At 34.8% G+C, this 16,015-nt stretch overlaps 1 protein-coding gene across 5 annotated transcripts in view; it reads left to right on the forward strand.

Annotated features, from left to right (window-relative positions):
- Positions 1–16,015, forward strand: part of ERC1 (ELKS/RAB6-interacting/CAST family member 1) — a 163,660-nt gene that overhangs the window by 14,595 nt on the left and 133,050 nt on the right. For 3 of the 5 annotated variants that reach the window (XM_088141236.1, XM_088141237.1, XM_088141239.1), the window contains 4 exons: positions 7,643–8,059; positions 12,377–12,451; positions 13,221–13,376; positions 14,857–14,940. In XM_088141236.1, the coding sequence (XP_087997362.1) occupies positions 7,643–8,059; positions 12,377–12,451; positions 13,221–13,376; positions 14,857–14,940 (732 nt within the window). The remainder of the gene's footprint in view (positions 1–7,642; positions 8,060–12,376; positions 12,452–13,220; positions 13,377–14,856; positions 14,941–16,015) is intronic. The other 2 variants (XM_088141238.1, XM_088141240.1) reach the window with 1 other exon arrangement.

The raw sequence follows: 16,015 nt of genomic DNA on the forward strand, positions 1-16,015 counted from the left end.
CAAGAAATTATTTTCTCAAACATGTCTTAAAAAGGGAATGGAGAAGGCAAATAGAAACTGTCTGTAAAATAACCAGTAGTATAGTACATGTTCCTCTTAGGAGAACAATGGATCTAAAAACACAGTGAAGGGATTAATTATCTCAATGGTTAATTAAATAAGCCACTTTTCGTAAACTCTTGCCAGTCAAGAAGGATTCAGTCCAATCTGTGGCTGATAACTTTTTATGTCAAAACACATTATCTAGATTGGTGGTTGCTAGTAAATGGAGTACCATATAAACACAGCTGATTCTGTTGTTTTTTCTGTCATTAAAGTCATAGTAATATTGATATGACTGTTCATCATAGTACAGTTCTCCCTTGCTTAGGAAGCCCAGGATAATCCAATCTAGCTAGCAACTCCTGGTAGTGGAGAAGAAGGATCAAGTCTTAAAAAAAGGTAATTGTTTCCTGATGAACAGAGCGTGGGTAAGCCCCCTGCAGTCCTTTTGCAGGTCAGTCACTTATCAGTTTTCCAAACATAGTAGAAATTAATTTAAGCAGCTTTTCCCTGAGCCCATCAGCTACAGTGTTGCCTCAAGAAATCGGTAGATGTACTGTATCTGCTTGCTGAATGTTGTTATACATCCAAAAAGACATATGCACAACTACAAACAATATAGGCCACTTTATTAAAACTAGGTTGCTTAGCAACATATGAAAAGGTATGTCAAGATCTTATGCTCTATGTAGCATGGTATTTAAGTTCTCTTGTTATAGTTACCGACAAAATATATACAGTGTATGTTGGAATGTGTCCTCAGACCAGGGGACGTGAACAAAGGAGTATTTATTGATTTAATCTAATTTAGAAGCTGCCTGGCCCCAATTAATTCTAGGTGGCTCACATTATAAAAACAACCCTGCCTGCCTGCCTGCCTGCTTGCCATAGCCTTTCCAGAATTCATTCCCCCAACATCCTCCCAACAGTACATGTCCATAGAACATATACTAATAAGGGCATATTGGAGCTGCAACCCCTTTGATATGCATGATTATTCAGGGTTAATTATATCTATTATTATTTTTAAACTGAATGTACAAAGGAAAAGTGATTCCTCTTTCTGATGAACAGAACTTATTGACCCAAAAAAGAACCTGGAAAGTTTTACTGGTAAAGAAGAAACATAATCAAATATATATTCTGCATATATTCTCTCATAAATGTCAAAGTGAGTTTAATAAAGAATTTTAAAAATTGAAAAGATAAAAATTACCTCTGGCTGGATAGAATATAGCCTACTGTGTATATTTGAAAAAATCCATGTAGAACTAGAAACCAACCTTAAATGACGACTGAAGGCAGGATTGAGATTAGAAGGAATAATTTGTCAGTTACCTGCCAACTACCACCACCAGGATATACTCAGGATATGAGTCTTCCTGGCAGAAATATGTGATCATTGAATGTGAGGTCTGTGTATCTTAAGTGTCAAGCTTGTAGGCTATCAACTATATAATGGGCAAAGGAAACAGAACATTTACAGAACTTTAAATAAAACAGCCCAAAAGGAACAGAAAAAAAAAAATAGACATAGACCAACACAGATAGAACAAGAGGCCACAGCCTTTAATAGGAGAACAAATAGTGGAGAATAGGGAACTGATAGCATTGCAGAAAAAGGAACAGAGCACTGACCAAAGATGGTAGGCCAAGGATCTAGATACAAACAGGGTCATAGAGCTGTAACTAGAGTATGGTTCATAAGGAGAGGCCAAAGGCAAGCAAATGTTATGCTGATCAAAAAATGAATCGTAAATCAAGACCTAAACCAGGGATTTCTAACAATGGGCCCACCATCCCCAAAGTTCGGGGCCTCTGGTATAAGTACTGATACTGCTGTGCATAGCTTCTTAGAAACATGCTAAGAAAGGGGAATGGAATTAAAGGAAGAGGTGAACCCAGAATGTTTCACATGGATGGGGGAAAACTTCTGCCGCAGTGTCTGTAATGCATTACTGCCCCTGGCATAGCAGTGCTGTATCAGGAATATTGTTCCGTGTAAAATTAATACTATTCTGCAGTAATCTTCTGTCCAAGTTTTTTTTTTTAAAGAATATTGTGCAGAAGTTGAAAAGTAGTCTTTCTTGAAACTGCTCAATTCCTGGTGACTATCTGGGTATGTCTATGCACAAATTGTTGATATATATTGAGATGGGTTGGGTTCAGTTTTGTGGAACCTGTTTTGGGGAAATATATTGTGGCATAAACCCAATGATGTGTGCAGAATAAGTCAGATTAGGCAATGAGAATGGATACCATATCAGCTATAAAGTCAAAGTTGTACTTAGCTTTTTTGACGTAATCTAAATAATGTAAGAATAGTACATACTGTGTTTACAAATTCTCTAAATATAACTTCTAAGTAAAGCATTGAATAAAATAAAGTACACAGACCACAAACAGTGAAATCTTATACATGGCCACTCAAAAGTCAAAAATTCAGTTGAGTTCTATGAAACTTACTTCCACATCAATGAAATTATAGCCTTTGTGCGTCTTTTTTAGTACTGGAAAAATATTGAACATGAAATTTACAGGTGTTCTCCAAACTTACTTTGAGCATGTTACATCTGAATTAATTGGAGTTACTCCCTGTTGTTCCAAAACTCTGGTATTGTGTACTTCTGCTATTAAAACATTAAATCTGGTTTTTTCCCTTTCTGTAAGAACATTCTGAAAAAGGTATTCTGACATAGATTAGAATATAGATATATCACAAACAGTGGGGAAAAAAGGGAATGGGATGGTTTTCTCATTATAAGACATTCTTGATCCTCCTGTTTAACGTTTACATGAAGCCACTAAGTGAGGTCATCTACTGATATGGGATCAGGTATCAGTATGCCAGTGACAACTATATATCTCTACCTGGTTGATAAAATGATGCTGTCAAGATCTTGTCTCAGTGTCTGGAGGCTGTCAAGGTCTGGATGGGGAGGAACAAGCGTATATTCAACCATAATAAGATTGCATGACTGTGGTTTCATGGTATTTCTGGTTTCCATCTTTAGTTCTGAAAAAAGTTGCAGTTTTCCAAACACAACTGGTGTGCAGTTTGGGGGTATTTCAGGACTCACAGATCCTGCTCAAAGACCAGGTTGCAGGTGTGGCTAGGAAGGCCTTTGCCCAGATTCATCTAGTATGCCAGTTGTGCCCTTTCCTGGACTGAGAGTGCTTTCTGTTGGGGCATAGGAAGGGGAACTCCTGTGTTGTGGTGTCTGCCCTTTGGAACAGCATCCTTCTGGCATTTCAAACAGCCCTGATGCTGTTGTCCTTCAAATGGGCCATGGAAACCAGGCTTTTTCCTCAGGCCCCAAAATAGGTTGGAGTATCTGCCCACCTGAATTGAACTGTGTTGGATTTCTCCATGGTGTATGTCTATTCCTGATATATCATCTTTTATTTCTTTTGTTGGTCCAATGTACTATTGTTTTGTTTTTAATTTGTATTTTGCCCAGAATCACTGTTGACTTGGGTATCCATAGAAATCTAAATTAGAAATAAATAAACAGCTAAAACCCTTGTTGAGATTTATGACTTTTAGAAGGTAATGTGATATTGGGAAAAGACAAATTATTCTGCATGTCTCTGCATTGAGATCAGCCCTTTCAAGACATTCTTTCAGCTTTTTTTGACTGCTGTTCCATTGTGTCTGTCTCTTTGTAGCTCATACTTTCTGAAATGGATAGGAGAGAACTCAGGGACTTCTTTTGTTTTAAAGTATATGTTTATATAAAACCACAAAGCAAGTTGTAAGTGCATTTGTGCACATGTTTTATTCCATTGTGGTTAAAGAAAAAATGAAAATCCCAAGCCAAGAGAGTATTCATACCCACTCCCACCCCCCAAATATCTCAGGCTCCAGTCTTGATCAATGCTGGATACAATTCTGAGAGTTGGGAGGCTTGAAGGCGGTTAAAGATAGATGGAGCCAGTAGAGTGTTGCTTTATGGTCATGCTTGCAGAGCACAGAATTGTAGAGGATCAGGTGAGGAGGAACTTCTTTTACTCATTCAACAATACAAAAAAAAACTTTTTGAATCACACTGCCCTGCTTTAGCGGCCATAGTGAATCATTGCCTAGAAAGAAGGAACTGAGACTTCCAAGTAAACATGAAAAATGCAAAGCCCAGATTCTTCTGCATGCAGTCAGTTTACCAGGGAACACTGTTTTTTTTAAATTATGTGTTTGGTTTCCTTCAAAAGCAATGAAGACCTATTGTATAATAATATTAAACTATGCAAATTTAAGCATCATGAGGGCATATTTCAGGGAGTTTGAGTAAAGTGTCTCTTTAAATGAAATGACACTAATAACTACCTGCATGCATTTCAGTGTCTCTGTTTCCCACTTAAGATGTAGGTCCAGTTGAAGAAAACCAAGAGACAGAACCATCTCTTTTTTAAAGAAATTTTTATTATTAGAATAATGAGATGCAAAGAAAAAAAAAGGTCTCCATTGGATAGTAACAATTGAATAACACAAGAAGATACAGTAAGGATAAATAATTCATAAATAAAAACTTTTTAGTAACGCATTTCCCCTTCCTTTCTGTTTATTTCCCCAACCACTGACCACAACCTAGATATATATACTTTGCATTAAAGATTATTGCTAGTATCTGTTTGAATCTTTTCATCTATTATTTCTTATTGGTCTCATAATTTTCTTCCTAAAACCCATATTCCAAATGTCTAAATTTGCCCTGCTGCTTAATATAGTATATATGGAAGCCATTCTTGCTTAAATTTGGTTAGACTTCTTTGGTTAGATGGATATATGCTGTTATTGTAGCCATTGCTGCATGTTCTCCAGTTTTGGTCTCCCAATCTGGTATCATTGGCAAAGTTTCTATTTTCCAGTGTTGTGCCAAATTTGTTCTTGTTGCCATCAGCATATGACTTAGTAAATTGTGATTTTTTTTTTCATTTATGTTTTCTGGAAATGTACCTAATCAGAAAATTGTAGTTTTAGTTCAAAATGTATTTTTTAGGATTTTTGGAATATTTTGATGTATTTCTTTCCATTATGAAAGAGGTTTTAAGGTTTTTTGCAGAACTAACAGATATGATAAAATGTTCCTTCTTTGTTATGGCATTTCTTACACTTACTGTTATATAATTTGTCTATGTTGATAATTATTGACAGAGTTATATACCATCTGCAAAACATTTTATACCAATTTTCCCTTAAATTATAACTTGGAGTAAATTTTATTGATTTTTTTCTATAGCTCTTCCCATTGTTGTACTGAAAGACAAGATACAGATTCCAATATCAATAAAAGTATTTCCTGTTTTATCAAATCATTCTCTCCTTGTGTATGTTCATGGTATGTTGTATTGGAAGAAATTACATCTGGTCCTTCTAAGATAGTTACTTGAACAGTTCTAGCATCTGAAATTGCATCTTTACTTTTTATAGTATTGGAGAATCTTTTGCTATTTGTTCTCATAAATAGAAAAGAGTTTTTGTCCTGTTCTATGAATCTAATGAAATTTATTGATGCCAAGATGTTTTTCTCTGTTTTTTCCTGCGTGGCATATTTCTGTTCCTTGGATTTATTTTGATTGTATTTTCTGTTCATGTAGACGTGAACTAAATGTTCTTTGCTTAACTAATCAAGTTGAGAAATGTTCTATTGACAAGCTACTTATCTGTAAACATTTTTAATCTCTTCACTACTCTATTGCCTTTGAGATTATTCAGAGTTAAAGTCCATTTAAAATCAAGTTTGTATGTAAGATTGTACACTAGTTTTTAAGCAAGTGCCCTACTAGATGCTTATCATTAGCTCCTTTTTAGATTTTCTGTAGGAGCTGGAACAATATATCACTATAAATAAATTTTATCGATTAGCCGTCTGACCATATCAAAAAGCTATCAAAACAATACAGAAAAACAGGACATATTCGTAATAAATCATCACTGCTGTCAAACCCAATCTGTTCTAGGTAGTCTATCTTCTTCAGAATGGTTTTTGATATGAAAATTGCAGTCTTCCTAGTAATATGCATGTTCATTCCCTATAAGAAATATGACCATTTATCCTGGTTGTTCAAGTATTTCTTAGTTTTTAAGCAAGGTTCTAAGTAAACATCCCTTTCCGTAGAATATAGTTTGCAGTCATATATGTACAATATCTTTAACAGCTGGTGCCCCACAAATACACAGTCTTTCTGCAAATAGAACTCCATGGAATCTCCCATATCTTACCATGAAATCAAGTTGTTCAAAACATGTTCTAAAGAAAGCTCTTCTAAGATCTGGGGGCGTATAAGTTATTAAATACTTTTCTATTTGAAAGACTGATTTGGGTTAAACCAGCCACTTCAAGGACTTAGCATGTTTAAGGGATGTGATATCATCTTAAGACAGCAGCATCCAAGACCCTTTGTTTGAAACTTTTCTCGGCCTTCAGATCTGATTGGACTGGGAATTGGACAGAGAATTCATATTGTGATATGGTATTTGTACGTTGTGCAGCCCAAGTGTGAAGAGACATATTAAGTGCCCGCTCTTCAAACACAGCTTGGGTAATCTATCTGGGTCCATAAATAAGGTGTTCACTCAGCAGTTGACTACTTAAATTGCTAGATGACTTTGTATAGTATACCCAACTCAGCCATTACTGCTGGAGTTGGAATGCATTTGTCCATCTTCAAGATGCACTTCAGGATGATGGACTGTTTCAATAAGGGAGCATTTATCTATCCCCATAGTTCTGCACTGTTTGTAATCATTGGAACTGTTTTGGTGTTGTATACGTTGATAATTGGAATTAGGGAACCAGGGTAGCTATGGTTGGTGAACTGCCTTATGGCACTGACTGTAGTCCTTCAGTGGGTTCCTGGCTCTCACATTCCTCTTGAAATGTGGGAGCCAGGAATCTGTTTCTGTGAAAAGAGTTCCTAAGTATAGATAGGGCTTAACCTGGTAGAATATCAGAATGGAATAGTAGACAGGCAAGCTATCATATCTGATATATTTTCAGCAAATTCTGTTTTTATAGTGTTAACAATTTTAGGGTACATTATGAATAACTTACTATTTTTTAAAAAAAATACTTTTTAGATTTTGTTCAAACTATTGGCTTTAACATTTAATGACTTCAATGACTTAGGAGATTGCTAATTGAACTGGATGAGTAAGGGGTGTAACTTACTCATGAGCAACCTGTTTGTGTTTGTTACTAAATATATGGATACCATAGCATAACACCTACATATTGATTTTTAATGTAAAAATATAGTAGTATCGTACTTTCTTGATTTAAAATTTTTTTTAATTGATTATGGCTTTTCTAACAACATTAGAAAGATTTCATGCTACATTTCATTATCCCATGGGGTTCAGAGCAGCTTACTTCTTATCTTATATCAAAGTATACAAATTGGTAGAGGTGTACAATATTAAGAAAATTGGATTTTAACTTTTTGTTTGATTTGTCATGATTTGTTTGATTTTGTATTCTCTTTCTGTCTCGTATTTCTAGTGTTTTGGGAAGCAATATTGTACATTTATGTTCTCTGTCATAAATTTGTACTGTATTTCTTCTTAATAAAATGATTACTGATATGGTTTTTTATTTTCCAGCATATGCAGATGACAATTCAAGCTCTTCAGGATGAGCTTAGGATCCAGAGGGACCTGAACCAGCTTTTCCAGCAAGACACCAGTAGTAGATCCAGTGAACCATTTGTTACAGAACTTACAGAAGAAAACTTCCAACGGCTTCATGCAGAGCATGAGCGTCAAGCCAAGGAACTCTTCTTGCTACGCAAAACCCTGGAAGAAATGGAGTTGCGCATTGAGACTCAGAAACAGACCTTAAATGCTCGTGATGAGTCAATAAAAAAGTTACTGGAAATGCTGCAAAGCAAGGGATTGTCTGCAAAAGCCACAGAGGAAGATCACGAGCGTACAAGAAGATTAGCAGAGGCTGAAATGCATGTTCACCACCTGGAAACCTTACTAGAGCAAAAGGAAAAGGAAAACAGCTTGCTCAGAGAAGTAAGTTACTCACTTAATCCATCTAATCTTGCATTAATTAATTTTTTCTTGTTTTATTTTTTGATTGAAGTAAGCACTTGCAGCTTTTTCTAACCTTTTTGTTTAAAAAGCAGCACACACCTTAGTCTGGAAGCTGAAATTGCCTGAGTGCAAATCAGTTTCTTATTCATAATTCATTGTGACCTCACGTATCGTTTGATAAATTCTGTGTGTAGGAAGTTGGGATGTATCTGGCAATAATATCAAAGTATCACAAAAGATTGGAAGCTGAAATTTGAAATTTTGGGTTGTGAATATTCATATATTTTCAAGCCTGGATTCAGACAGAGAAAGCATATCAGTCAAGAACATGTTTGAAAATGGGATAAGCAACATATTTATGAACTTTACTTTTTTGTTCTTTAGGAATTCATTCTTGGGCAGGAAAAATACTGGGGCTAATCAGAAATTTATCTTATGGTTACATAACAGCAAGCTTTATTTACACTGTGTATTTATAGATATAGCTTGCCTGAATCACCACATTTCTATACATTATTCTTTGTATTTGATTTTACTGGGAAGCTGTAAATGACCATCTACCTCTGTTTAGAAGACCAAAAAAAAAAACTTGGCAACAGTAAAGAATGGTAGTTCTGTAGTTTCCATAGAAACAGTTACTTTTCTATGAAGGATGTTTGAAGCCATTTGCTGGTTTTTCATGCATGTTTTAAGTGGAATAAACATTATATTCTTCATTGATTTTCATGTAACTTTATGATAAAATTTATAAATTTAAGGTAAAAAGTAGCTGAATTACTTTGGGCGGTACATATAAATACAATAAAATCAGATAGGCAGTTGCTGCCAGGAAATTGGGTTGGGGTAGAAAATATCCATCTTATAGGGCCCAGAGGCATTCTGATAGAGAAAAATGTTGCATTCCAGATTCGTTTTGTGGATTAAAACAGTACTTAAACCAAATTAAAGTCAAATGAAGTAAGGAGATTGGACAGCTCTGTGGGAGGAATCCATGCCTGTGCTTCATTCAGCACATTGCACACAAATGAAGGAATTGTTCTCAACTAGGTTAAAGATAACTGGATTAGAAATATTTTAAACTTAATGTTTGCTTTCATGTACTTGTCTGGTTTAAAATTTTTAATTGGTTATTTTTCTCTAGTGTATCCCAAAATTAGGTCACTTTTAGCTATCCGTATCTCTTCTAGTTATCCCTAGTAACAAGTCATTTATAGCATCTGAAACTGCTAAGTCCAGGCTAATTCATTAAATTTTTCTTACCAGTCAACTCATTTTTATTAACGTTGCCTAAAATATTGGTTCTGTCTTTCCTGTGCAACTTTTAATGTCCAGAAGATGGTAGTATTTCCCTCTCAACTTCTCACTATGTTTAGTTGCTACTTATTATATAGCTGTAACTTTATGTCTGAGTTTAAGGCAAATACAGATTTAATACGGAATTTTATTGTAAAGCTGGATCTGGAAACATTCTTCAATGTTATTGCTGATTGATTTTTTATTTCTCATTTGCTGGTGGCAATGCTGTGGAAACAATCCTTTTCAATAGTTAATCTACATTTTTAATCAGATAGAGTCCAGCTGTTTGAAGTTTAAGTTAGTTTCAAAAGCTAGGGTTTTTATCTGGATTTACTGCAATCCACATTGAATCCTTTAGGTTAGCTAAAAATTCCTCATATCAGGCATTGGCTAAATACACGCTACTTTAAGTACAGTTGTTCTGTGGAATTGCCTAATTTAAGTGAAACTGTGTTGTCTTCTGGAAACAGTGTCCGTTATGCCCTTTCATCTGGTCTGTTCTAATGAAAACCCTGAGGGGGAGAAAACATGACCATAGAACATAAAAGTTGGAAGGGACCCAAGAGATTATTTAGTCAAACCCCACCCAACACAAGAACCCAGTTCTACAGTATCCCCTCTGATGATCCAGCTTCTGTTTAAATACCACCAGTGATCCTCTGATCCAGCTTCTGTTTAAATACCACCAGTGAAGAAAAACCCACCATGTTCCATTATTGAACCTTCAGATTTTTTTCCTGATGTCCAACTGAAATCTTCTGTTTCCTAATTTAAACCCGCTGTTTCTTGGCCTATCTTCTGGAGCAATTCTGAACAATTCTATCATGTAGAAGATGACCAATAATCCTTCAGATGTTTGAAGACAGCTTTCATATCTGCCCACAGTCTTCTCCAAGATAAATTTTAGAAGGTGTTCTTTAGGAACTGGCAGCCAAGACTGTATACTCCTTTCCACTCAGCCTTTCCTTCCTGAAAGGAAAGAAGAGAGAGACAGAAATGACATCTTAGTTATTGGAATGATGATGGCATTTGTGATTATGAGTCCCAGACAAAAGATTGAAATAAGAAAACCAATAGTACCGGCCTTTATATGACTGCATGAATTGACTTCACAGAATTTCCACTCAGCAATAGAGGAAATCAGCTGCTCTTCTCCATGCAGTAGATTTTAATCTGAGTTTTATGATCATTTTGACATGTAGGTATGATTATGGTAAATTTGATGGAGAGGAGGTAGCTTGCTAAAACTTTGCCTAACTTTTTGCAGTGTTTTGAGATTGAGAAAATATCTGCTTTCTGGTGTCTGAGGGTAGAATTGTGTTGCTGCTACTCCCACAAGTATGAAAACTTAGTGGCTTTTTTAAAGTAACCAAACAACCCAAAGCACACTGTAACCAAGATTACAAATGTTTATCCATGAGAGTCTTAATAATCAGCCTCAAAGTTTAGGAAATGTTCCTAAGTTTACAGAGTACGAGGACCAGATTACTTAGGAGCTATTTCAATACAGGCTAAAGTAGAGGGAGAGTTCACCTAAAAACAGCCATTTTTTCCAGCCTCTGCAGCCCAGGTTGATGAGAAACAGTCATCCAGTCAGCTTTGCTCAGAGACTGTCTCCTTTTGTTTCATCCTCTCTGAACTGTTTTTATTGCAAGTGGTTATTGCAACAGTTTAAAAAGTTAAATTACTATTAAAAAAGAATTGGTGCCTGATTTAATTTTACATATATTTACTATAGGCTTGACACTTATGAGTATTTTTAAAATGTGATAATATCTTATTGACTTGGAATATAGTTGAAATTCATGTAGAACAGGATGCTTGAAATACAAATGACAAACTATGAGAGTGACCTGGATAATTTTTTCCTACTGGATTTACAAAAGAGGCTTGTTAAAGCTTTGAAGAACTTTGTGAATGGGACAAAGAAAAAATGAAGAGAAATCAAATCCTGCAAAAATATTTGAATGAACTAAATATTATGACTGCTAGAAATAAAAGGAAGGAATATAAAGTTGGTTTATTTAATCAAGGTTAAAATAAGATATGTTATTTCTGGCTACCCTTTATGGACTTTCTGCTGACACCAGGACTGAAAAGATGATGCTTTATGATTTGTTTATAGATAAGAGATGGGATATGGGATGAAGGGATACATGTTTATAACTTTAGAGAGGGTGAAGATTTACTAAATTAGTTTATACTTGTGATGAAGCTTGGAAGTCACTTCTTTATATATTAAAAGTAACTTCTGCAGCACAAAATTTCCACAGTAACTAGATCCTGATACTTACACTATGCTAATATTTAATACCTTACACTAATATTTAATGTGACTTAACATTTCTGGATGTTTCACTTTGAAAATAGCTATAAACTGAAAAAAATATCAGTACATGGTTAGTTTGTAATTATTCTAATACAAAAATAATTTGCTCTCTGGTGCAAAACAGTTTTGTGTTTTTAGTATTTTAGTCCAGGTATTTTCTTTTTGTTCCTTCGTAACTACTGAGTACTTATGTCTGCTGCACATTAATTGTTTTGATGAACAGTTCCTTGTTATCTCTGTGGAAAGAGCTGTCGTCATCAGTAACTAGGTGGTTGCTACTCTGGGAATGTAGGAGTATTACTGGCACAGATGCTTTATCAGCTTGTTAAGTACATACCAGATTGTTGCTGTTATTTATTAATCCTGTTTTTTTCGAGTATTTTTGTCCTTCTGGAAGAAGAAAGTTTGAAAAGACCATTTCTAATAGGTATTAAGATTTTTGAGTTGCTTGAGCTATTACTTTTGATTATGCTTTTAAAAAAACCAGAAAATTATTTGTATGCAATTCACCGGACTAGCTGTTTCTTGTTTGGTGTAAAAAAAATCACCCTAGCTATATCAGGAAAATAGATGGAAGCATCTACCTATAACACTTTTTCTATGAATCCCAGAAGTTAAGTGAGATGCTGTTGTGTTTAACTAGCTGCCTAATATTTCCTCTTCTTATACAGGAGATGCACCGTCGTTTTGAAAATGCTCCTGATTCTGCCAAGACTAAAGCTTTGCAGACTGTTATAGAGATGAAGGTAAGAGAAGCCAATTATTTATATGAAATAAAATAGTTCTTCTCTTTTACTTTTTGAGTTTTCATCTTAACATATTACACAATACACTGATTCCTTCTTAGCATTCCTGCTGTTGTCAGGAGAATTTCAGAGTATTGTTGTATAAATGTGCAGAACTATTTATGTCTGGTTTATATTATGTATGTGAAATGACCATTTTATCTATTACTAGAATTGCTGTCATTAATTATTTTAATTTATGCTTGTTTTGTTATATGTTTCAGAGGATTATAGGGTTCAGAAGAAGAATTTTAGTATAAAATAATTTCAATAACAGGGAAATAATTGTTACCTTGGAAATCTTACAGAAAAAATCTTATAGAAAAATTTAAAGAATAGTTGTACATCATTTTCTAGATGAGGTTCCAGTCCTTCTGAAAGGACATGTATGTCATCATAACTAATTTCATTGAATTTACAGATGAATACTTCTGATTGTGTTGCAGAAATGTGTAAAGGTTTGGTATTAAAGGACTTTTTCTTACTTGTTTCCAAGTTCTCAGTGTGCTCCCACTGTTATTTCTGGGTTCAAAATGCCAGTTTCCATTAATGTATCACTGTTTTCTGTTAGGATTATAGATGCATATTTAATAACTGATATAGTTAAAAACTAAGTATCGCACAGTGCTACAGAGAGCAGTTACTCAAATACAGTTACCTAACTCAAATTTTGTTGGCAAAATATTGGCATTTTTTGAACAAAGGAAATTATTGTTCCATGTATTTGAAGGATTCTAAGATTTCTTCTATGGAACGTGGACTCCGAGATTTGGAAGAAGAAATCCAAATGTTGAAGTCAAATGGTGCACTCAGCACAGAGGAACGTGAAGAAGAAATGAAACAAATGGAGGTGTATCGTAGCCATTCCAAATTTATGAAAAACAAGGTAATAACTAAGAGTGTATGTTAGAAAATAACTTACAGTTCCCTAAAAAGTTAAAGCATTCACTGAATCACAGAACAGATGAAGGATTTGTTTTCTCTATGTCTTCTCTGCTAGAGTTCCTTCAAATCAAGAAGAAAATGCTTAAGCTGTGTTACTGTAATTTAAAATTGGTGAACCAAATTTGTTCTAAGATGCAGAAACCAATTTGGGAAAATCGAATCACCTCAGCATAATACAATAAAACCATGTATTGTTCATGCTCTAATAAATATTTAAGAGATGTTTCTTGCATAAATTAATGTAAACAACTATCCATCATATAACAAAGTGTCTTGGAGAAAATGATCACTATAAGATTTAAGACACGTAAGGGTGGAAGACCTTTATTATAAATTGTTGATTTATATACCATATGCACTTTGGGCATTAGAATAATTGGATTAAAATGCACAGCATAGACTTGCTTGCCTTATTTATATAACTTCCAATCAATATAGAATTTGATATGGTTATGATTAAAATACCAAAAATATCTAACTTGTAGGCTGAAAGTAGTGGAAAGAAGCCAGCTAGCAGGTCACATTTTTTTTCTTTTGTCTTTTTGAAAAGATGATTATTTATAAGACCTGGGTGAATAATATCATGGTTACTTGATGTCAGAAAGATTGATCTGAGACTCCCTTGAGAGGCTATTCAGTAATTCTGTAGCTGAAGGGCCATCATTGAGAAAGCACGCTCCCTAGAAGGTATCTGTCTCACATCACTTAGCAAAGGCTCTACACAAAGAGTAGGGCCTCCCAAAAGCGTCCTAAAGAGTGGCCAGGACTGTATGTATGCATATATGTACTGTATATGTATGAGTGTGTGTGTCTGTGTGTAATATATGTATAGTATAATAAAGAAAATCTTGATTTTACATGAAAGCTGATTTCAAGCATTAAGACCTTAAAAATTTTAAAGCCAGAATTCTACATTAAAACCAGAAACGGACCAGGGGCAAATGCAGCAAATAAAGTGTTAATGTAATATGAATGAAAAAGCAGTTAGCAATCTTGCTTCCTTACTTTGGATCGGCTGCAGTTTCCAGTCAGTTTTTAAGAGCAGCATCATGTAATATGCATTGCAATAGTCTAAAAGGATGACATCAAGCTGATAAAAAGTACTAAATCATCAGAATACCCAATTACCAAAGGATTAATAGCATGGGGCTGGGGAATTCTGGGAATTAAAGTCCACACCTCTTAAAGTTGCCAAGGTTGAGAAGCACTGATCTAAATGACGTCATCTAAGATTGTGTGAAATTTGATAGTTCTTGCATGTGAGTTTAGGAGAAAGCAGTTATTCTGAGGAACTCGTAATTAACCATGGTGTATCTGCTAGGTGTCTCTATGTTTGCTACTCTTTGCATCTCTTCCAAAAGAGGAAGGTTGACAGGAAAACATTTTACTCCATATGTAAAAGAATAACAATGTCGTGGCAGGTAGAGCAACTGAAGGAAGAGCTAAATGCCAAAGAGGCTCAAGGGGAAGAACTGAAAAAAAGAGTGGCTGGTCTCCAGACTGAGGTCTCTGCCGTAAGACTGAAGTTTCTATATGCAGTGCCGCTCACTTGGGCTCTGCTAGCTTTCTGGGGTGGCTTACTGTCCTTACTTTACTCTCTGCAACTCTAAAGAGCAAGAAAACTAACAGTTCTGTATCTGTCCTTATTTGCATCTGGTTGGTATATTACAGTGTATAATCTACTCCTTTGGGCACCCAGTTTTTGTTGCTCAGTTTGACGATCACCACGGAGATGTTGCATGAATTGTAATTTTAGCACTTTGAAAGAATACAAGAGTAAATTGTCACATAGCATGATTCATGTCTTTGAGATGCATGTACTAAGCTTTTGAAATGAATAGTAAAGTTTGCCCGTTCTAACTTTCAGCTAACATAGACAATCTTCTTTGAATAAGGCTGTGTAGTTTTAATAAACTGTTAGGGGCAGAAATATGTATCTTGTGTTGCTTTAATTTCCTATGCTGCCTTGAATGAAGCATTTTACATATAATGCATGGACACATTTGATATCTTTGATGGTTATATGATTTATTGTATGCAGAGAATTTAACTTCTATTTCTAGTAAAATGCAATTCTCTGATAAATATTTAAAAGAGAAATTATTTTACTATTTGAAAATGTGTGTGTTAATCTGTGGTCTTGCATTGATCCTGTGCTCTTTTCTAAGTGGGAACATTTGTGTGCTTGAGAAACTTGATTTGTTGATTTTGAAAGTTTCTGAATTTTGTATCCTGCCTCATAAATGATGTCTAGTTGATATACTGTGTAGGTAATGGGAAACTATTGCATTTTTCATCTTAAAAATTAAGTCTTAATGCAAAAATGAAATGGAGATACACCTGCCTTTACGTTCATAATCTAATGTAGACAGTATTGATAACAAAGGAAGAGGAAACACTCTACTTTTTTGGCACCTTGGCATTACTATTAGAACTAAAGGTATTTTTAAAGAGCTAGGAATATATTGAAGGGTAAAAAGATCACTATTTAATATTTAAATTACTTCCATGGTGTGGGGTCAGCAATGTGATACCTACAGGTGTCAAAAGCATATGTTGCCCCCAAAAGATTTTGCATAA

The sequence above is a fragment of the Python bivittatus genome, unplaced genomic scaffold (assembly GCF_059951505.1).
Source record: "Python bivittatus isolate LINGU-HERP-01145 unplaced genomic scaffold, Pbiv_v1 ctg000330_np1212, whole genome shotgun sequence".
In the NCBI taxonomy this organism is placed as follows: Eukaryota; Metazoa; Chordata; class Lepidosauria; order Squamata; family Pythonidae; genus Python; species Python bivittatus.